Here is a 23,218-nt window from a genome sequence, read left to right as displayed (position 1 = left end):
AATCTGGGGGTGCCGAACCACAGCGGGCCAGATGTGAAACCTTTTTGAGAAATAAGCACGGAAAACTCCCGCACCGGGTGAGACAAAGAGACTTACAAGTCCAGGATGCGCAGAGATCCCAAACAAAAAGGAATCCAAAGAGACCCACACCAAGACACATCATAATTAAAATGCCCAAGAGCAAAAGACAAAGAGCGAATCCTTAAAAGCAGCAGGAGAAAACCAGTTAGTTACCTACAAGGGAGTACCCCATACGACTGTCAGCTGATTTCTCAACAGAAACTATGCAGCCCAGAGGGGAGTGGCAAGAAATATTCAAAGTGATGAATAGCAAGAACCTACAGCCAAGATTACTTTACCCAGCAAAGCTATCATTCAGAATTGAAGGTCAGATAAAGACCTTCACAGGCAAGAAAAAGCTAAAGGAGTTCATCACCACCAAACCAGTATTATATGAAATGCTCAAAGGTATCCTTTAAGAAGAGGAAGAAGAATAAAAAGGTAAAGATACAAATTATGAACAACAAATACACATATATCACCAAGTGAATCTAAAAATCAAGTGAATAAATAATCTGATGAACAGAATAAAATGGGAACATCTTATTAAATCAGGGGCATGGAAGGGAAGTGGGCTGACAATTCTGGGGGGGGGGGGAAGTGGATTGACAATTCTCGAGGGGGGGGTGCGGGAAGAGACTGGAAAAAAAATCGTACACCTATGGATGAGGACAGTGGGGGGAGGGCAGTAAGGGCAGAGGGTGGGGTGGGAACTGGGTGGAGGGGAGCTATGGGGGGGAAAAAGAGGAACTGTAATAATCTGAACAATAAAGATTTAATTTTTTTTTAAAAAGACTTAAAAATAAACATAAAGATCAACGGAACAGAATGAAGAACCCAGAAATAAACTCTAGCCTCTATGGGCAAGTAATATTTGACAAAGACTAGCAAATACAAAACTAAACTCTCTGACATTTCTCACAGCAAAGTTTTTTCTACTTTATTGCCTCTGAAAAGGGAAACAAAAGAAAAAGTAAACAAATGGGATTACATCAAACTGAAAGGTTTTTTGAGCAGCAAAGGAAACCATCAAAGAACGAAAAGACAATCTACTGAATAGAAGAAGAACATTCAATTCCATGATAAATGATTACTCTCAAAAATTTACTGAAAACTCATACAACTCAACACCAGAAAAACAATCAAATTTTAAAATGGGCAGAGGACCTAAATAGATGCTTCTCCAAAGAGGATATACAGATGGCCAACAGGTATATAAAGAGATGCTCAATGTCACTAATTATTGAAATACAAATTAACCGACAATGAGGTATCACTTCACACCTATCAGAATGGCTGTCAACAATAAATCAACAAACAGGTGATAGTGAGAATGTGGAGAAAAGTGAACCTCTGGTACTGTTGGTGGAAATGCTGATTGATGCAGCCACTATAGAAAATAGTATGGAGTTTCCTCAAAAAGTTAAAAATGGCCCTAACCGGTTTGGCTCAGTGGATAGAGCATCGGCCTGCAGACTCAAGGGTCCCAGGTTCGACTCCGGCCAAGGGCATTTACCTTGGTTGCGGGCACATACCCAGCAGGGAGTGTGCAGGAGGCAGCTAATTGATGTTTCTCTCTCATTGATGTTTCTAACTCTCTATCCTTCTCACTTCCTCTCTGTAAAAAAAAAAAATCAATAAAATATATATTTTTTTTTAAAAGTTTAAAATGTGGCCGGCCAGTGATTGAGCATTGGCCCATGAACCAGGAAGTCACGGTTCAATTTCCAGTTAGGGCACATGCCCAGGTTGCAGGCTTGATCACCAGTAGGGGTCATACAGGAGGCAGCTGATGTTTTTCATTGATGTTTCTATCTCTCTATCCTTCTCCCTTCCTCTCTCTAAAACCAATAAAATTTAAATATATATATAAAGGCAACTTGGGTAGAATCCATGCTCTTTGAAAAACTAAAAATTAAAAATGGAACTGCCCCTCCTTCCTGGCTGAGAAGGCTAGAAATTTTGCTTTTTTTAAAAAAACATAGTATATCTTGGACACTGGAAATCATTTCAAGTTTATATATATAAATCTTTTACACAGGAAGCCAAGCAGAGAGAGGTTTAGGTTGATTAAAAATGGGAGTGGAGTAAGTGTATGCTACATGGAATTACAAATAAAATACAGAAAAACTTCCTGAATAATCAACTGAAGACTGGCTGGAGAGAACCCTGATAACTGAGAATGGAAAGTGAAGACTACATAGAGACTGGTAGGATGAGTTGAGCTGCGAAAGGACTGGTGGGGCTCCCACAGTCAACAACTGAAGTACCAGAGAGATATCTCAGCTGTGGGGGATTGACATTGAGAAATCTGGGGTCTAATCCCCAAGATGGACCCCCAAGTAGAGAGCACCAGAACTGAAAAGGGTGCCTACATAATATCTGACAGTGAAAAGCAGCAGGTTTGTTGCCTGCAAGAGAGAGACAGCTGGAAAAGCCAGCGCCCTCTTAAGGGACAACACACAAATTTCCATGTGTAGTCAGTCACTCACCCTGTGCTCCAGCAGAGGGACTGGAGTGGACTGGAGCTGTGTGAGCAGAAGCCAGGGTTGGGGGATCTGGGATTAGAGTTCAGAAGGCAGACACCATGGTTTCCTGTGCTAAATCATTTCCTCATACTGCAGAGGTTATCTTTCTCACACAGACAATTGCAATAGTCAGTCTTGCCCTTGAGGGGAAAACAGTTGACCCACCCTATTGGAAAACACCTTGCCCCACAGTGTGCAATTTCTGAATCCCATTAAGAGACTGAGAATATAAGACGGGAAACCATAAAAATCTTGGAAGAATCCATAAGCAGCAAAATATCAGACAGATGTCGTAGCAATATCTTTACCGATAGAGCTCCTAGGTCAGTGATGGCGAACCTGTGACACGCGTGTCAGAGTGACACGCGAACTCATTTTTTTGGTTGATTTTTCTTTGTTAAACAGCATTTAAATATATCAAATAAATATCAAAAATATAAATCTTTGTTTTACTATGGTTGCAAATATCAAAAATTTCTATATGTGACACGGCACCAGAGTTAAGTTAGGGTTTTTCAAAATGCTGACACGCCGAGCTCAAAAGGTTCGCCATCACTGATCTAGAGGGTATTATGCTAAGTGAAATAAGTCAGATAGAGAAAGATAAATACCATATAATTTCACTTATGTGTGGAATCTTAAAAAAAAAAATAAATGAACAAACAAAACTGAAAGAGACTCATAGATATAGAGAAAAAAATGGCTGGTTGCCACAGGCTATTAGAGTTGGGAAATAGATGAAAAAGGTAAAGGAATTAAGAAGTACAAACTGGTAGTCACGAAATAGTCATGGGGATATACAGTACAACATAGGGAATATAGTCAACAATGTTCTAATTACTATGTATGGTGTCAAGTAGGTGTTGAAAATATCAAGAGGATGGTCTAACCCAGTGATGGCAAACCTTTTGAGCTCGGCGTGACAGCATTTTGAAAAACCCTAACTTAACTCTGGTGCCGTGTCACATATAGCAATTTTTTTATTTATGCAACCATAGTAAAACAAAGATTTATATATTTTTTAAAAATATATTTTATTGATTTTTTACAGAGAGGAAGGGAGAGGGATAGAGAGTTAGAAACATCGATGAGAGAGAAAATCGATCAGCTGACTCCTGCACACTCCCTACTGGGGTGTGCCCGCAACCAAGGTACATGCCCTTGACCGGAATTGAACCTGGGACCCTTGAGTCCGGCGCTCTATCCACTGAGCCAAACAGGTTAGGGCTATATTTTTTATATTTATTTTATATATTTAAATGCCATTTAACAAAGAAAAATCAATCAAAAAAATGAGTTCACGTGTCACCTCTGACACGCGTGTCAGAGGTTCGCCATCACTGGTCTAACCATTATACTGTCTACCTGAAACTAGTACAAAATAATACTGAATATAAGCTGTCGTTTGAAAAATAAAATTTTAAAAATAATAAAACTGTGACCTTTATCCCAGAACTCCCCATCCTCTTTACACCTTGCTCTATTTTCCACCATCATCCTTTATCACTTAACATCTATTATTTCCTTATATACCATATATCCTTGTCCAATTCCTGTTAGAATTAAAACTCCATGACAGCAGAGATTTTTTTCAGTTCTTCTATCCCAGTACGTAAAACAGGGACTGGCACTTAAAAGACACCATTAATTATTTGTCAAACCAATGATTTAATTAATTGCCTATGAACTAGCAGTGAACCATTCCATTCACTCAAGGATTAAATCTATGCACTCCAAGCTTCTAATGATGGCTTGGTCTTTCCGGTAACCAGCCCTCATCGCCCACCAACAGACACCTCATTAGGACAGAAGACACTCCTTATCATCCAAGAAATTCCAAGGGATTTAGAAGCTCTGTGTCAGGAATAGTGCTCTAAGGCCAAATAGTTGAAGAAAAGATGCTTCCAGTTCTCTCATCACATAGGAAATTATGAGTATTTTAGGAGCTCTGCTCCAGGTACTGGGTGCAGAAACCAATATATATATTTTCTAATATTCACACCTTTAAAATAAAATATTGACCTTATACAGTTAATGTTTAAAGAGGTGAAGGTAAACTTTTTAACTTACTCCTTTAACATGCTCAAAGGTGACATTTTTCATCTGGACAGGATCTACTGCAGAATCAAGCCCCGTTGTTGTCCGGAAGCGGACTGAAAGAAAATGTTCATATGTTTAAAAGATTCATATAATTCCAACCACCTTATTTTTTCCTAAGCAAGAAAGCAAAGCCCAAACAAATTATATATCTAACTTCACATACATAAATTAGAGTGAGGAGTAAACACTAAGTTTTTTGGATTTCTGGACCATATTCAAGGAATAAATGACTCACGTTGAAATCACATCATTGTATTTTCCAATTAAAATTAAGGATTATATTCCTCTTCTCCTTGTAATAGCCAATGACAGAAATCTTAAATCAATGGTTCTCAAACTCCAGAATGCATAAACATCACTTGAAGTATGTTAATGCAGGTTCTCAGGCCATGGCACAGAAGTTCTGGTTTGTAGATTTATGAAAAGGGCACTGTAGAGTTTGCATTTTTAACAATCATCATCAGTTATCGTGATACAACCAGTCAGGGATCTACACTTTGAAATATTTTGCCATAACATAGCATACAAATCTAGGCATTTAAAAATAAAAAAGTGAAACTTAACAGTTGCACTTTTTAAATAACCTTCTTCCTCTGACAACTGTTATTATATGCTGTTAGATGACTTATCAATAATGATATCGCTAAGAATAAGAAAGGTAGTAAAAGCCCTAGCTGGTTCGGCTCAGTGCATCCGCCTACGGACTAAAGGGTCCTGGGTTCGATTCAGATCAAGGGCACATGCCCGGAGTTGCAGGCTTGATCCCCAGTAGGGGACGTGCAGGAGGCAGCCAATCAATGATTTTCTCTCACCATTGATGTTTCTATCTCTCTCTCCCTCTCCCTTCCTCTCTGAAATCAATAAAAAAATATTTTTAAAAAACAGATAGTAAAAGTTTGATAGAATAGTAAAATATCTGGGATCAACTATGGGGAACGAACAAATCAACTAGGCAACAAAAAGCTTTCTTAAACCTCTCCCCCTTTGGTAAACTTCCAGACTAGACAGATATAAATGAGTAAACTAAGCAATTTCTAATTTCCTCAAAATAAGTCACAAATATTATCTTTAGGATACTGAAATATAAAAGCTAAAAGTGAGCAGGCAAAAACTTAGGATTAACAAGAAATACTTAGCAAATCAAGAGCATACAAGTTGGGAGAGCAGATTTAAAATAGTAATTCTAGAATACGCATAATTAGTTTAGCTCACTAAATTACTTTTTAAGACTTTAATAAATTTGCAGCAGAAACAGCTGGACCTAATAAAAAATTAGAGTTATTACCCTAAGGCAGTGCATTTCATACTGTAACATGTTTTGCTTAATATAAGCCATTAATTTAAAAAAAAAAATCAGAGGTCAAGCCATCCCTCCCTCTAACAACCCACTCTATTATCCTATACTGGGTTTTTAAAAAAATATTCCTGTATATTTTTTATTGATTTCAGAGAAGAAGGGAGAGGGAGACAGAGAGAGAGATAGAATCTGCAACCCAGGCTTGTGACCTGACTGGGAATCAAACCTCGACCTCCTGGTTCATAGGTCAACATTCAACCACTAAGCCACACCAGCTGGACACTGGTTCTTTTTTTAAAACAGAAGGAAGCATGAGATGGTGAATCTAGATGTAAAAGCGATTTCTGGATGTTAAAAACCCTGTCTCAGGTTTCATGTCACACAAAAACTTTAAAAATATCTTAGGCTACATGCAAGTTCTAGGATGAAGTCCTGATCCAAATCAACTGATGTTCTTAATAAAACATCAGTTTTTTTCTCTCAAGGTAATCACGAAGAAAGTAAAAATAGTAGTTGAAAAAGCAATTAGAGCCACTTAAACCTCACATTATTACTTCATTTTATTTATTTTTTAATATATTTTTTATTGATTTTTTACAGAGAGGAAGGTAGAGAGATAGAGAGTTAGAAACATTGATGGGAGAGAAACATCGATCAGCTGCCTCCTGCACATCTCCTACTGGGGATGTGCCCGCAACCCAGGTACATGCCCTTGACCGGAATCGAACCTGGGACCCTTCAGTCCGCAGGCCGACGCTCTATCAGTTGAGCCAAACCGGTTTCGGCACATTATTACTTCATTTTAGATTGAGAAACTAAAAAACTATAGGACACATTTAATTTTATATAAAGTAATTTTTAATTCATTCAACTTATTAATTTGTCTTTAAAATAACTGTATCACTTTGTACTGCTATTATAAAATTCTGCTACATGTTTTTTTAACTTAATAATTGGACCAGTATAGATATCCCTGGCCAGGTGGCTCAGTTGGTTGGAGGGTCATCCCATACTCCAAAAAGTTTAGGGTTTGTTTCCCAGTAAGGGCACATACCTAGGTTGCAGTTTCAATCCCTGGTAGAGGTGTGTATACACAGGAGGCAACTGATCGATGTTCTCTCTCTCTCTTTCTCTCTCTCTCTGTCTCCCTTCTTCCTCTCTTTAAAAAAAACAAACAAAACAATAGTGAACCTCTGTGAGGATTAAAATCTAGGAAACCAACCACTATCACTACTAGAAGTTGAAATAACATTTTCACTCTAACACAATCCTTGGAACTTTCACAAAACATTATTTTCTCAAAATGCGCAAAACTTGAATTTGTACAGTGCCTAAAGAAACTTTTCTTGTAATCCACAAATCAGTGTAAAGTTTTCTTTCTTTAAGTCTTAAATATTAAATAGACTATGAAAAAGAAATGAGTATGTGAAATATTTTTAAGATTAAATTAGTACATCAGATAAATAAAAAGAAACTTTACCAGATAAAAATGGGTTTTTTAAAAGTCCATAAATGCCTAATAGCAGCAGAACAAAGAGAATCAGACGAGTTCGTCTTAGAGAATCTGGAGAAGAAAGAAAAAGCCGTAAATCAAATGATATCAATGAGAAATGACAGCTCAATGAGATGCAAACATTAGGTTACTGATGGTAATCATATTTCATCACACACAATTTTGGGACCTGGTGTTCTTTTGCATAATTGCCATAATTTCCTTTTAGCACCTTGCTACCAAAAACTTCGTAAAGCCTTGACTTCGGTTTCTCAGTTGAGAAAGGGAAAATACTAGCAGATAGTTCCATTTCTGCACAACTTCAGTTATAAACATAATACAATATAAACAATTAAAAACTGGATAAGAAGTAGAAAAGTTATTCATAATCACTTGAAGGGAGAACTTTGACTTCCTTTCATATACTCTCTTCAAATATGAATGTCAAATTAGCTTACCATTGGTTTTTTGTGTTAGTGCTTGAGCTTTCAGAAAACCCTCTGCAAAACCAGTTTTAAATGCATCTTGGTGAGCTTCAGGTATGTTTTTGGTTTTCATGAGTTTGTCCAAAGTCTCAACATCTGATCCCCTGTCCCGCAAAAGAAATCCCTAAATACACAAGCAATTCATTAGTATTAACTAACTGTAAAAGGTAGTAACACTCCCCAGAAATATTCTGACCACTCACACACTCAAAAATTTATTGAAATTCTAGAATTTTTTAATCTTATTGTTAGTGTGACAAATTTTATAAAAACTCAATAATAAGTTACTTAGCAATGGCTAGGAAACTAACAGTGGATCCTATACCTATGTCAATCAAGAAATTCTCTGCAAAAACACTATACTTAAAATAGGTTGACTTAGGGTTCTAATTGCTTGATGTTCAAACTCCTTTGATGAATAAACAATTATCTGAATGCTTTCCATCTATTGGGGAGAGATATATAAAGTTTTGGCATTATATTAGAAGTACTAGGTATAGTGGTAAACTAAATGCTACCTAAGGAAGTCAAGAAAGGCCTTTCAGAGAAAGGGATATCTTAGCCACAGAGAACAAACAGCATGGACAATCTAAAAAGGCATGAAACAACAGTCTTTAGAGCTGAAGAACTACAAGATTATGTGACAGGACTTTAAAATGCCAAAAGAAGAGGAAGGTAGGGGTACAAAGGGGGTTACACATTGAGAGATGAAAACAAACAATAACATGCCTTGTGTATCATGGCAGGTGACAATAAAGCAGGGGAATACAATTATGACATGTAATACGTAATACATTTTAGACGGACTGATGGGTGGCAGTCTGGAGGCTAAACTTAAGGTAGTAAAACTAAAGGCATGGAGAGTACGTGAGTGCCTGTAACCATTTCTTGCCTAGATTACTGTAATAATCTATGCAACAGAACTGGGAGGGAATAAAAAAGAGATTTAAGAGGCTGGGTTGGATCAACAGGATTTTAATGACCAATAGGACTTAGTGATTAATGGATGTGGGAGATAAAAGATGGACACATCAAAGTTGATCAGCAGGCTACTAGCTTGAGTGGATGCTACTCATAAGCAGGTATAGGTTGATAGGGAGAAGAAATAGAGTGAGATGTCTTAAAGGCCAGTGGAGAGATAAGTCTGACACCCAGAAGAGTTGTAGTTAGGATTACACAGGATATTCATCCTTTATCATAAGTAGAAAAATGGAGAAAATTAATAAGCCTGCAAAAGAACTCAGAAATTGAAGGTTCTCATTTTAATAACTTGAAAATTATTGCTCTTTCAAACAAACAAACAAAAAACAAACAAAAATGGTCTAATTACCTTCACAAATGATGGTGCTATATACTGTGTTTCTGCTAATCTTTCAGAGGTGGACTGCAGACGTCGTGTCCTTGATTTTAACGTTTTAAAACTCCGAGACTGTATGAAAACTGAATGAAACAGTGTCACATTTACTTCTCATTGTACATTTTGTACAAGAAGAGAATTATGCCTAAGATTCAAAATGCTGACACCAGACCTGTACATCCTAGGTCTTCATCTTGTTTTTTAATAGTTCTTTCCCTGACACTTCAACACACTTGTCATTAAAATGGATTGATCTATGTCATCGACTGTAGTTTTATTTTGGTAATTTAAAAATGTAAAAAACAAAACACAGATGAGTATCAAATAAAAATCAGTGTCTCCTAATTCCTCAAATCCCACTCCTACTTCCTATATTTAACCAGTTTTGATTAACAATTCCATGACTATACTTCTATGTGTTTAAACACATGCTCTTTCTATAAAAATAGTACATACCTTTCTGCCATTGTTTTCTTTCACTTAATATATCATGGACATTTTCAAAATAGGTCAGACAGTACATTCAGCTTAATGGCTGTTTATAGTTTTCCAATTTTCTATCTAGGTAAAGCAATTTATTTAACCATTTCTCTACTCCAGACATTAGTTGCTTCCTATTTTTTTAAAAAATTTATTTTTATTGATTTCAGACAGGAAGGGAGAGGGAGGAGAGATAGAAACATCAATGATGAGAGAGAACCACTGACTGGCTGCCTCCTGCATACTCCCTACTGGGGATCCAGCCCGAAATCTGGGCATGTACCCTTGACTGGAATCGAACCCAGGACCCTTCAGTCTGCAGGCCAACGCTCTATCCACTGAGCAAACCAGCTAAGGCGCTTCTTATTTTTTATTGCTAAAAATAATGCTGGAGTAAAATTCTTATGCCTATTTTCTTACAGTACATGCAGACTAAAATCCTAAAAGTAAAATTGTAAGATTTACATGGTTTAACACTTAAGAAATTGCCCTCTAGAAAGCTATTATCTATTTATACACCCACCAATGAATATGATTATCCTTTTCTCCACAGCCTTTGCAACAATGGGTAATATAAATCTTGTTAATTTGTACAAATCTGATGGACAAAAAGTAGTATTTTGTTTTAATTTGCATCTTGGAATAGAAGTGAGAGTAAAATTTGAAAAAAAAATTATTTTTATTATTTCTATTTCTTTAGTAATTGACTACTCATGCATGACCTGTGCACATATTTTCATTTGCAGAATATGGATGTCATGTATACTACCCTTCAGTTATATTTATTTCATACATTTATTTTAATGTCTTTGTCTCTTAATTGATACAGTAATTTATAAAATTAATGTAGCCCTATCTTTTAACCTGTAGTTTTTTTGCATTGTACTTTTTATTAATTTCAGAGATGAAGGAAGACGAGAGAGGTAGAAACATGAATAATGAGATAGAATCATTGATTGGCTGCCTCCTGCACGCTACCCACAGGCGATGAAGCCCACAACCTGGACATGTACCCTGACTAGGAACTGAACCATGACCTCCTGGTTCACAGGTCAATGCTCAATCACTAAGCCACGCTAGCAGAGCTTCTGTACTGTGCTTTATCATAAGTAGAAAAATGGAGAAAATTAGTAAGCCCACAAAAGAAATCAGATATTGAAAGTTCTCACTTTAATAACTTGGAAATTATTGCTCTTTCAAACACCCAAACTATGGTTTTAAAGGTAGTCTACTGACTTCATCTAATACTTTGATTTTTTTTGTCAGACCTTTACCTACTTGGAACTTTTGTTTTAATGTAAGAAAAAAATCAGATTCTGTTTTGTTTTGTTTTACACCCAAGTTTAAAATCAACTTCTTAATTTTCATAACAAGTCTTTACTAGAATTGTACTGAATTGATAAATTTAGGTGTGAATTGATATTGTTATAATACTTAGTCCTTCTATAAAGGATGATGGTATTTTTCTTTGTATTTTACTCAGCTCTTCCTTTACTTCTTTCAGCGAAGTTTTCTATGCACACACACACACACACACACACAATGTGTGTATACATTATGTTGCATGTTTCTTGCCAGGATAAAATATTTAATGGGTTTTGAAAAAACTGTAAATAAATTCTATTGCTAAAATAACTATTGATATTTATGCATTTATCTTACTTGGTATCTATGTAATGAACTCTTACTACTTGAGCAGCCTTTCAAGTTGATACCGCCTGACCCCTGGTGGTCAGTGCATGTCACAGCCACCAGTTGTTCCACCATCTGGTTGATTTGCATATTAGCCTTTTATTATACAGGATTATCTGTGGCAGGTCTCACTTTTCAGTTCTAATATTGTTTGTATTTCCTTACTGTTTCTTAGTCAGATTTGTCTGTTCTATTTTCTTAATTTTTTTCAAAGTAAATTTGTTTTTGACTCATTCGTTCGTTCATTCATTCATTCTTTCAATCATTCATTCATTGTTTTAATCTTTACTCAAGGGAAGATATTTTTCCATTGATTTTTAGAGAGAATGGAAGGGGGGAGAAAAGAGAGAGAGAGAGACAGACAGACAGACAGACAGACATTGATGTGAGAGAGACACATCGATTGGTTGCTAGCCAAACATATCCTGACCAGGGCCAAGATTCAAACCCGGGACCCTTCAGTCCACAGGTGAGCCAACACTCTGACCACTGAGCAAAACTAGCTAGGGCTGTTCTTGATTTCATTAAGTAAAATGTTCTTGCTGTTATATTCACTTAATTTCATGTCTGTTTTGTCCATATTAATTTCTCATATTTAAAACATTCTCAAAATGATTGTTAATCGATTTAGTTCCCATCCTCATTTCCTAATAGCTTATACAATGCTCGATACATCAGTATGTCACCAACCCAAACATTTTGATATGCAGATTTTCATTGTGGTTCATTACTAATTGTTTGTCATTTCAGTTTTCACTTTGATATTTCCCTTCAGTCACAAGAAACTCAAAAAAGTATCTTTAAATTTCCACATATTTAGGTTATTTTTTAACTATCCTTTCTGTTATTTGATTTCAGTTTTGTTGTATGATCAGAGACCCTACCTCTGAGTTATGTTTTGAAAATAAAGATATACTTCATACCCTAATACAGTTATAAATGTTTTGAAAAAGAAGATATACTTCATACCCTAATAATTTTGGTCTCCATGAATATTTAAAAATATATCATTCTTAAGTATATTTCTATCTTATACATTAACAATTTCTTCGGAGGATTATTGATCTTGTTACTCAACTTCATGCATCTCTTTCATGCTGCAAGCTTTCCTCAAATACGTGGAGAGTCTTGCTAATTCATTGATAGGTTTCTTCAAACCTACCAAGGTGGTAAATGCATTTAGACTATAAGATATAGACTTATGGTGAATGAGCAGGATGCCTTCAGTGTATGATTCAAGTCCAAAAGCAATCTGGAGTACAACTGTTGTTTGTTGTTTCTCTCTTCAACATCAGAGTTCAAACCAGGAGTCTTCAGAGACAAACTCTTCTCAACACACACACACACACACACACACACACACACACACACACACACAGACCTGTATTGCAAAGGTGTTTCTTGCCAATTGTAGCCTAAAATTTAAAAGCTGTATCTGCTCTGTGATTGGCCCATTTCTTGATATCTTTCAACTGTTTACTATATCAACCATCCGAGAGCCCCTTATACTTTACTAGAACTTTGGGGGTTTTACTAAGTTCTACTGTAAATAGTATAGACCTCTTATATCAATCTGAGTTCCATAAAGGAAGGTAGCATCTGTCATTTTTATTTATCACTGTGACCTAAAACCCATCACTAGTGCCTGATATAATGTTATCATATGATAACCAATAAATATGAATAAATGCATATTTGATTTTGCTAGCAATTTGATGCCATCTACTTTATAAACTACTAGAGGCCCAAAGCACAAAATTCATACCAAGGGGCTCGGCCCTTGCAGCCCCAGCTTCGTCTGGAAGATCGTTCAGGCATCTGGTCTAATTAGCATGTTATGCTTTTATTATTATTATAGATGTATGTAAAGTCCTCAAATTTCTGACACATTTATGAAATCCCTCTTCTTGCCCTGACTTCTTTCTCATTTTTCTATTTTTTTCTGTCTTGCATTAGTATTTTGAAAATGAGGGAAAGTAAGCAAATGTGCTTAGTCATTTTGAAGCAAGTGTACCCTAGACTATGATTTACTATGGCATTTATCTCATTCAAAATTTAGCTCCTACTTTATATTTTCCATAGATATACCCAAACTAAATAACAAATACTCTATAAGTTTTACTGTGTGCTACAAATGAATGTTTTCAATAGTTAGCATCATTAAGAAAAACAAATCAGAATTTATTAAATACAGCTATTTTTTCCAAAATAAATAAAGTCATTGCTTCATACCTGGCCAGTACTGAAGATCTGAACAAATGCTCTTCAGAGTTCTTGAATGTTGTCTGTACAAGCAAGAGGAACGTAAAGTACTAAATACATCGATATAACCTAGAGGGGAAATAAAAAAGTAAATGTTATAATTACAAAACCATAAAAAAAATTCATATAAAACAGTTTTACCAAGTATTAGAAAAATCAAAATGTTTTGCCTTTCATTTGTACATACTTTTATATATATCTAAAAGCACTGCTAATCTATACTAATAAAAGGGTAATATGCTAATTAGACCGGGAGACCTTCCGGACGTCCTTCCAGACAAAGCCATTGTGGCAGAGCTGAGGCAGAGGCGGTTAGGGGTGATCAGGCCAGGAGGGGAGGGCAGCTGGGGGCGAGCAGGCCGGAGGGGGGGAGCAGTTGGAGGTGAGCAGGCCAGCAATGGGGCAGTTAGGGGCAATCAGGCCAGCAGGGAGGGCAGCTGGGGGTGATCAGGCCAGCAGGAGGGGGCAGTTGGGGGCAAACAGGCCAGCATGGGAGGCCAGTTGGGGGTGATCAGGCCAGCAGTAGGGGCAGTTAGGCAAAATCAGGTTGGCGGGGGGGGGGAGGGGGGGAGGGCAGTTGGGGCGAGCAGGCTGGTGAGGAGGCAGTTGGGGGTGATCAGGCCAGTGGGGGGATAGTTGGAGGTGAGCAGACAAGCAAGGGGGGGCAGTTGGGGGCAAGGCCAGCAGAGGGGGCAGTTGGGGGCGAGCAGGCCAGCAGGCAGAGTGGTTAGGGGTGATCAGGCAGGCAGGCAGGCAGGTGAGCGGTTAGGAGCCAGCAGTCCCAGATTGCGGGGTCCCAAATTGGAGAGGGTGCAGGCCAGGCTGAGGGACACCCTCCTCCCCCTGCACGAATTTCGTGCACCAGACCACTAGTCCAAATATACTTCTTCACCACTTTACTATCCATCACTTGTCAACCATGTTATCTGATATACAAATATAGCAGCCAATGAAATTAAATTCAAATTAAGTGGTAAAGACATATATGTTTAGCTACAGTTACTTTTTTAAAATATATTTTTATTGATTTCAGAGAGGAAGGGAGAGGGAGAGAACATCAATAATGAGAATCATTGATCGGCTGCCTCCTGTACGCCCCCCACTGGGGATCGAGCCCACAACCCGGGCATGTGCCCTTGACAGGAATTGAACCAGGATACTTTCAGTCTGCAGGCCAACGCTCTAACCACTAAGTCAAACCAGCTAAAGCTAGCTAAAGTTACTTTTACTTAAGAACATAAAAAGATAAAGAATCATTATTTCCTAGAGACAATTTAAAATTGAACAATTTGATAAAACCAGATATACTGCGATCTTTCTCTCTCAAGGCTTCCACAGTCATTTGGAACAAAGAATGTTTCTTCTATAGCTATAAGCCATGAATACTTTGGGGTTCCTTCCTAAGTCCTATTCTTAACTAATGGGCTTATTTACATGAGCCTACAGAAAAGTAATGAAGAAACAACAAAAACAGTGGTTCTCATCTGTCCTTGTATCCCAGTAAGGATTCAATAATTCTTCTAAGAACCCTTAGAGTAAAGTCAGAAAACCCTTCCTAATACCTCTGTCTGCCTAAGCCTAGAAAATGGCTGGCAGTAAGGATACGTAAGTAAGAAAACTAGGAGGGCATAATAGTAAAAATATGACAAAAATAATAATAATAAAAATTTTACTCTACTGAATACTTACTATGGGCCACAAGGACTTTAAATTATTTCATCTGGTCCTCTAAAGTGAAATAGTTAGAAACCATCAACAAAACAATAAGAAAGCCCACTGTACGGGAGAAGATACTTGCCAATGCTATCTCAAATAAGGGTTTAATCTCCAAAGTTTACAGGGAACTCATACAAATTAACAAAAAATAAACAATCCAATCAAAAAATGGGCAAAGGACCTAAACAGACACTTTTCACTCAAAAGAGGACATATAGAAGGCCGAGAAACATGAAAACATGCTCAAAGCCACTAATCATCTGAGAGATGCAAATCAAAACAACAATGAGGTACCATCTCACACCTATCAGAATGCTATCATCAACTAACGCCGAGTGCTGGAGAGGATGTGGAGAAAAGGGAACCCTCGTGCATTGCTGGTGGGAATGCAGACTGGTGCAGCCACTGTGGAGAACAGTATGGAGTCGGGGGGGGGGAAAAGGAGACATACTTAATACTTTAAACCATCGGTCCACCAACCGGTGGTCGGCGGACCACTGGTGGTCCGTGAGGTCCAAAAGGTTGGCGACCGCTGCTTTAAACAAACAAACAAACAAAAAAGAATCCCCCCAAAAATAAATAAAGTGAAAGAGTTATTCCTCACACTCATATGAAAAAACAGCAATTAAAGAAATTAAATAAATACTAATCAATCAGAAGCAGAATTGTATTTTATCCTAATCTACTCCTCACTCTTTTTCTGTTGTTGTTGTTGTTAATCCTCACCCAAGAATATTTTTTCCATTTATTTTTAGAGAGTGGAAGAGAGGGAGGGAGCTGGAAGGAGGGAGACACACAGAGAGAGAAACACTGATGTGAGAGACACATCAATTGGTTGCCATCCACACACAACAACCAGGGCTGCGGATCAAACCTGCAACCAGGTCCAAGACCCTCTAACCACTGAGAAACACGAGCTAGGGCTAATATTTTTATTATTATTGACATTATCACAGATGTCCCAAATTTCCCCCAATTTTGCCTCCTTCACCCAACCCCTGACCCACCTCAGGCCTTCACCACATTAGTATCTGTGTCCATGGGCAATGCATATATGTTCTTTGGTTAATCTCTTCCAGTCTCCCCAACCCCCTCCCTCTAAGACCTGTCCATCTGTTCCATGTATCCATGCCTCTGGTCCTATTTTGTTTGTCAGTTTATTTTGTTCATTACATTCCACATACAAGTGACATCACGTGCTATTTGTCTTTCTCTGACTGGCTTATTTCGCTTAGCATAAAAATCTCCAGGTCCGAGCATTATGCTAAGCAAAATAAGCCAGTCAGAGAAAGATAAATATCACATGATCTCACTCATTTGTGGAATATAATGAACAACATAAAATTGATGAACAAAAACAAATCCAGCCCTAACTGGTTTGGCTCAGTGGATAAAGCGTCAGCCTGTGCGGACTGAAGGGTCCGAGTTTCGATTACGGTCAAGGGCATGTACCTTGGTTGTGGGCACATTCCCAGAAGGAGGCAGCTGATTGATGCTTCTCGCTCATCAGTGTTTCTAACTCTCTATCCCTCTCCCTTCCTCTCCGTAAAAAAAAAATCAATAAAAAATACATTTAAAAAAAAACAGATCCACAGACAGAGAAGCATCGATCAGACCGTCAAACCTCAGAGGGAAGGTAGGGGCAGGTGGGGATAAGGGGAAGAGATCAACCAAAGGACTTGTATTCATGCATATAGTAAGCATAACCAATGGACACAGACACCAAGCAGGTGAGGGCATGAGTGGGGGGCAATGGGGGACACATATGTAATACCTTAATCAATTAAAAAAAGTTTTTTTAAAGAAAAAAATAAAGTCTGTGATTCTAAATCAATCAATCAATCAATAAAAATCTCTAGGTCCATCCATACTACTGCGAAGGGTAAGAGTTCTTTCTTTTTTATAGCCAAGTGGTATTTCATTGTGAAAATGCACCACAGCACTCTTATCCACTCATCTACTGATGGGCATTTGGGCTGTTTCTAGGTCTTAGCTATTGATAACACTGTCATGAGCATAGAGGTTGCAGATTCAATTCCCAGCCAGGGCACATACCTAGGATGAGGTTTCGATCTCCAGTCGGGGTGCTTGTACTGATTTTAAAAATCTGTTCTTGCCTGGATGGTGTAGCTCATTGATTGAGTGTGGACCTATGAACCAGGAGGTCACGGTTCGATTCCAAGTCAGGGCATATGTCCAGGCTCGATCCCCAGTAGGGGGGCGTGCAGGAGGGAACCAATCAATGATTCTCTCTCATCATTGATGTTTTTATCTCTCTCTCCCTCTCCCTTACTCTCTCTGGAATCAATAAATATATATATATATCTTTTAATCTGTTCTTTTATCAATATAGAACAAGTATTTTGACAAGCTTCTAACATTCCTTGTTTAAGCATCATCCAAAAAGAATTCATAAAGCTGACATCTCTTCCAACAAAATACCCACTTATTATAATTCAGATTGTTACAAGACTCAAGAAAATATGTAGACATTCTATAAAAAAAAGGGAAAAGAGACTGTGACAGTTTCTTCAATATATTCTGAGATTAGTAGTATGTTACATGGAATGCAATATATGTAGTATAATGTGTTAGATCCTGGAACAGAAAATGAATCCTAGTGGAAAAACTAGTGATTTGCAAAATTAAACTTTTATTTGGTAAAAATCTAAATTAAGTCTATAATAATAGAAGTCTATAGTATAGAACTTTGTACTACCTTTACAACTTCTCTGTAAATCAAAAATTATTCCAATTTAGCCCTGGCCAGTGTGACTCAGTTGATTGGATGTCATCCTATGTACCAAAAGGTCACTGATTTGATTCCTGGTCAGGGCACAAGCCCGGGTTGTGGGCTTGATCCCCGATGGGGGGGCGGCCAGGGCGTGCAGGAGGTAGCCAATCAATGTTTCACTCTCACTTCAATGTTTCTCTCTCTCTCTCTAAAATCAATAAAAATATCTTTTAAAAATAATATAAAATAGCCCAGCTGGATTGAGCATTGAGGTTCGATTTCCTGGTCAGGGCACATGCTCAGGTTTAGAGCTTGATCTCCAGTGCGGGACATGAAGGAGGCAGTCGATCAATAATTCTCTCTCATCACTGATGTTTCTATCTCTCTCAACCTCTCCTTTCCTCTCTGAAATCAATAAAAATATATTAAAAAATAACAAAATAAAATAATTCCAATATAAAAAGTTGGGAAGGAAAGGAAAGAAGGGAGGAAGGAAGAAAGGAATAAAACAAGTAGCAAAGAATCTGGTACACGGTGATTGTGATAATCACTACTATAATTATTAATAGTACTAAAATTAATTAGAACAAAAAATATATTAACTTACCATATTTATTTTCAAAGAAGGACTGTGCAGAGACATGAGATGTATGCCAATGGGAAGAAATGTTTTTGCCTTTACAAATTCCAGGAAGTAGACTGTCTACCAATTGATCAATCTGTCCAATTTTTAATTCAGATAATCCAAGGTCCCTTAAGTTAAGCACAGGCTGTAAAACATTAAGTCAACGAAGTAAACATTAATGCTATCAAGATATTTAATTTATAGAGTACTCATCAGTTGAAGCAATATGGGTTTTTAAAAATCTAACAAATATACTGGTTTCCTTTTTCTTTCTAATATATAAATTGGTGAAAATATTTTCATAGTTCTTGTTTTCTTAAGGTCAGTCATGTGAGTTTTGACAGAAGTTGAAAAAAATTATCTTCTCAATGGTATAATCACTAGTCTTTGGAGCTTTAAAGAACCCTCCAATCTCTAATGCCCATAAACAAAAGCCCATCTATATTCTATATATATAAAAGCCTAAGCGACCAGTCGACCAAACAACCAGACGCTATGACGCGCACTGACCACCAGGGGACAGATGCTCAACACACAAGATTGGGCGCCCTCCTGTCTGGATTGGGCCTGTGGGGACTGGGCCAAAACTGGCTATCCGACATCCCCCGAGGGGTCCCAGATTGCAAGAGGGCACAGACCAGGCTGAGGGGCCCCACCGATGTATGAATCAGTGCACCGGGCCTCTAGTTTGATAAATAAAGTGTATGCTCTGCTACCACAGGATATCTCACTCCTCTGGCCTTATTGCTGAGATCCTTCTTTGAACTGACAGGTTCTGTAGTTACCCATATCTATCTTCTAATGAGGAAAACTAAACAAAGTAAAAAATATGTGAAAACTATGCAATATACCTATCTAAAATAGTTCTAACGTAACAAATAGATAGGAGTTATTTTTTTTTGCCCATGTGAGCTGACTGAGAGACACTAAAGAACAACAATTACAAGCCCCAGACAGTTAAAACTTCAAGTAAGAGAGCAAAAATAAACAGAACAAGTGTCAAATTTTTATAATATAGCTTTAGATTGATGTCCAGGAGTTTATCACTTATTAGCTTTGTAAGAAGTCATTCATATTCTTATAATCCATTTTCTTGTTAATAAAACGACTATGAAATATGTCCTGCCTATTTCATGAGATAGTACAGATCAAAAGAAGAGATCATGCTGTGCTCATCTACCTATCTTATCCCACACATAGTAAGATAAAGGCATCATGACGTAATTTTTTTTTTCATTTTCACATTTACTCTTTATTATGTGGTATGTAATGCAAGTATGTACTATACTAAAATACTTATATTTCCAAAGTACATTTTACATGGTACAGCCCATAGCCTCTGCAGAAGCATTATGAGTAACCTGTGCCTTTATACTTTATAATCCATTGTTGGTTGCTGTGAAAAGTTTAACAGATGAAGAAAACATAAAACAAAGCCAAATAGGAATACACTTTTCTAAATATACACATATACAGCTTACAATGGACTGCAATAAAAACAAGTCAAATAGCATTTGATGTAGTATCTATAAAATGCAGACTGTAAAAATAGTCAAAGGAACATGAAATATATTTTAACTTTAAAAATAACTTAGAAAAAAGACTTAACAATGAAGAATCTGATATGGTGACTCTGAACAATATTATATAGAAAAGAATCTAGAAAAAGGCTTAGGTGTTAAATGTTTATTTCCGCTTGCTCAGAAAATGAGGAGTATAAAATTCCTCAGTGTGACTTGTACAGCCCTTCATAGGTAGTGCCCATCTTGGCCCTGCCAGATTTCTTATGTCTACAAACAAAGCGTGAGCTGAACATCATCCATGCCTGTGAAAATGGCTTCTGACTCCCTCTTTTTCCTAGGACAAGTTTTTTTCTGGGTTTTTGTTTGGTTTGATTTTTAAAACTGTTTCTACAAAGAGGGCATAAGAGATTAAAAAAAAAAAAACACAAAACTTTGTAAGAACATTATTTTAGAAAATCACCACAAATAGAGCCAGTGAAGCTCTTCTCTTTCACCTCTTTTACTGTGGTTCATTGTTTTGTGGTATATGTTTTGCGGTTGTTGGTTTTTTGTTGTGGATTTTTTTTGTTTTTGTTTTTGTTTTGGTGGTGGGGGGGGGGGGGGACTTTTACCTCAAAAGAATTGCTGAAAAATTCATTACTTATTTTTATCCCTAACATTCAGCACCTCGTCCAGAAATAAGGGCCCAAGATCAAGCTTCACGGAGAGGCAGAAACTTGCCAGATCAGAGAGGGACTCCTCTGATTCAGTCTTTTCCTTGCCAAGCTTGCACAAGGGTGGAGTGGTCAAACATGTCCTTGGCACAGGTACTGTTCTGAAAGGCTAGAGGAGTAGCTCTCCCTACCCTAACTGTACTGCCACACGGACCCACTGGAACCACATGAGACATCTCCCTGGTGGACTGTCCCATTCTCCAACAGACTGCTTTTCTCCTGAGCCTTTTCCTCCATGACAGTCTCACAGTTAAGCCTGGGCAGCTTTGTTGGCCCAAAGGTCTCCTGTTTGGAATTAAATGGCACTAGTGACAATAAGGACAACATGAGTGCTTGTGACCCACCATGGTTAGGAGGGAGATGGCATTTTAGAGCACAGGGGAGGGCATTTCTGGTTCTGTTGGCTCAGAAGGACTCATTATGCCCAGGGAACTCACTCTGTTTCCAGGTAAAAAGGTCACAGGTTCCTTGAAGTAAGAAAATGTCTCCAAAGACGTCATGCTGGCCCTCTGCCAATGTGAATAGTGTGGCAAAAGTCTCCAAGGGGATGACTAACATGTCAGGAGACAAAATGTTCTTCAGCCCCGGCCTGTGTAGTTCAGTGGTTAGAGTGTCAGCCTGCACACTGGAGGATCACGGGTTCAATTCCCAGTCGAGGGCATATACCTGGGTTGCAGGTTCAATCCCTTCCCCGGTCTATCAGTGAGTGTGGAAAGAAACTAATTGATGTCTCTCTTTCACATCAATGTTTTTCTCTCTCACTCCCCCTCCTTCCCTCTTTTCCACTCTCTCTCTAAAAAAAATTAATCAATGGAGAAAATATTCTTGAGGGTTAATTAAGGGTCTTGGCATTTTGAGAATGTCTCTTTTGCAAAAGGGAAAAAGAGACACTTTCTTCACAGAGGTTATATGTTTTCAACAATCTTTTCGATAGGACCTGTCTCACCACTTGTGTCAGGTATCTTCAGAAGTGGCTATGAAAGGAGACAGGTCAAAAAGACCTCCCTAAAGTTTCAGCAAAGCGGGGCTTTCTGAAGAGCCAGCAACAACATCCAATCCCTTTCACAACATGGAGAAATCAGCAGCACCTGAGGATCTCAGCTGCCACCCCAGCTGCTGCCTGGAGGCTCGTATACAGTCCCTCCCTGCTAGTGCAAACACAGCCTCACAGCCCAAGGCTGCTGACCTCCAGGCACCTCTGCGGCTGGGGACAGCCTGCTGGAGAGAAGGTGCCTGGAGAGAAGGTGCGAGCAGAAATAAGATATTTAAAAGTGTCTTTTAAACTGTTAAAAACTATCTATACTAATAAAAGGGTAATATGCTAATTAGACTAGACATCTTCCAGACATCTTTCTGAACAAAGCCACAGTGGCAGAGGCCGAGGCAGAGGTGGTGGGGGAGAGCAGTTAGTGGGATCAGGCCGGCAGGAGAGAGCAGTTAGGGAGATCAGGCCAGCAGGGGAGAGAGGTTATGGAGATCAGGCCGGCAGGGGAGAGCAGTTAGGGGTGATCAGGCAGGCAGGGGTCCCGGATTGGAGAGGGTGCAGGCTAGGCTGAGAGACCCCCCCCCCCCCATGCACGAATTTCGTGCACCGGGCCTCTAGTACAATATAAAGCACATTATCATAATGGAAACAAAAGACTACAGTATTCAAGAGCTCTTTTTTTTTTAAATATATTTTTATTGATTTCAGAGAGGAAGAGAGAGGGAAAGAGAGAGAGAAACATCAATGATGAGAGAGAATCATTGATTGGCTGCCTCCTGCACGCCCCCTACTGGGGACTGAGCCCAAAATCCGGGCATGTGCCCTTGACGGGAATTGAACCCAGGACCCTCTAGTCCACAGGCTAATGCTCTATCCACTGAGCCAAACTAGCTAGGGCAAGAGCTACTTTTCAAAAGTTATCTTGTAAAATGGGAAGCCCAAAAGTCTATTTATAATGCATAGACTTCAAAAGGAAAACAAAGACTCTTAATGAAGACAGAAAATTATTCCCCTTACTCAGAGTGTCATCAGGTCTTAGGAACATAAGAGAAACAGAGTACATATAAACATGGCAATTTTCATGCAACATGTTAACTGCTACTAAAGAGATGACTTCTAAAAATGGTGAGAGAGCCCTAACTGGTTTGGCTCAGTGGATAGAGTGTCGG

General features: G+C 38.2%; 1 protein-coding gene across 2 annotated transcripts in view; it reads right to left on the bottom strand.

The window, feature by feature from the left end:
• Positions 1–23,218, bottom strand: part of YME1L1 (YME1 like 1 ATPase) — a 52,881-nt gene that overhangs the window by 23,281 nt on the left and 6,382 nt on the right. The window contains exons 3-8 of one of the 2 annotated variants that reach the window (XM_006100268.3): positions 18,811–18,973; positions 13,724–13,822; positions 9,293–9,402; positions 7,936–8,086; positions 7,466–7,549; positions 4,659–4,741 (exon numbers count right to left, since the gene is read on the bottom strand). In XM_006100268.3, coding sequence (XP_006100330.1) covers positions 4,659–4,741; positions 7,466–7,549; positions 7,936–8,086; positions 9,293–9,402; positions 13,724–13,822; positions 18,811–18,973 — 690 coding nt within the window. The remainder of the gene's footprint in view (positions 1–4,658; positions 4,742–7,465; positions 7,550–7,935; positions 8,087–9,292; positions 9,403–13,723; positions 13,823–18,810; positions 18,974–23,218) is intronic. The other variant, XM_023763882.1, reaches the window with a different exon arrangement.

Source organism: Myotis lucifugus, unplaced genomic scaffold (assembly GCF_000147115.1).
Source record: "Myotis lucifugus unplaced genomic scaffold, Myoluc2.0 scaffold_306, whole genome shotgun sequence".
Taxonomy (NCBI): Eukaryota; Metazoa; Chordata; class Mammalia; order Chiroptera; family Vespertilionidae; genus Myotis; species Myotis lucifugus.
Note: the sequence above shows the minus strand (reverse complement) of the source record. Positions and strands in the feature narration are given on the sequence as shown.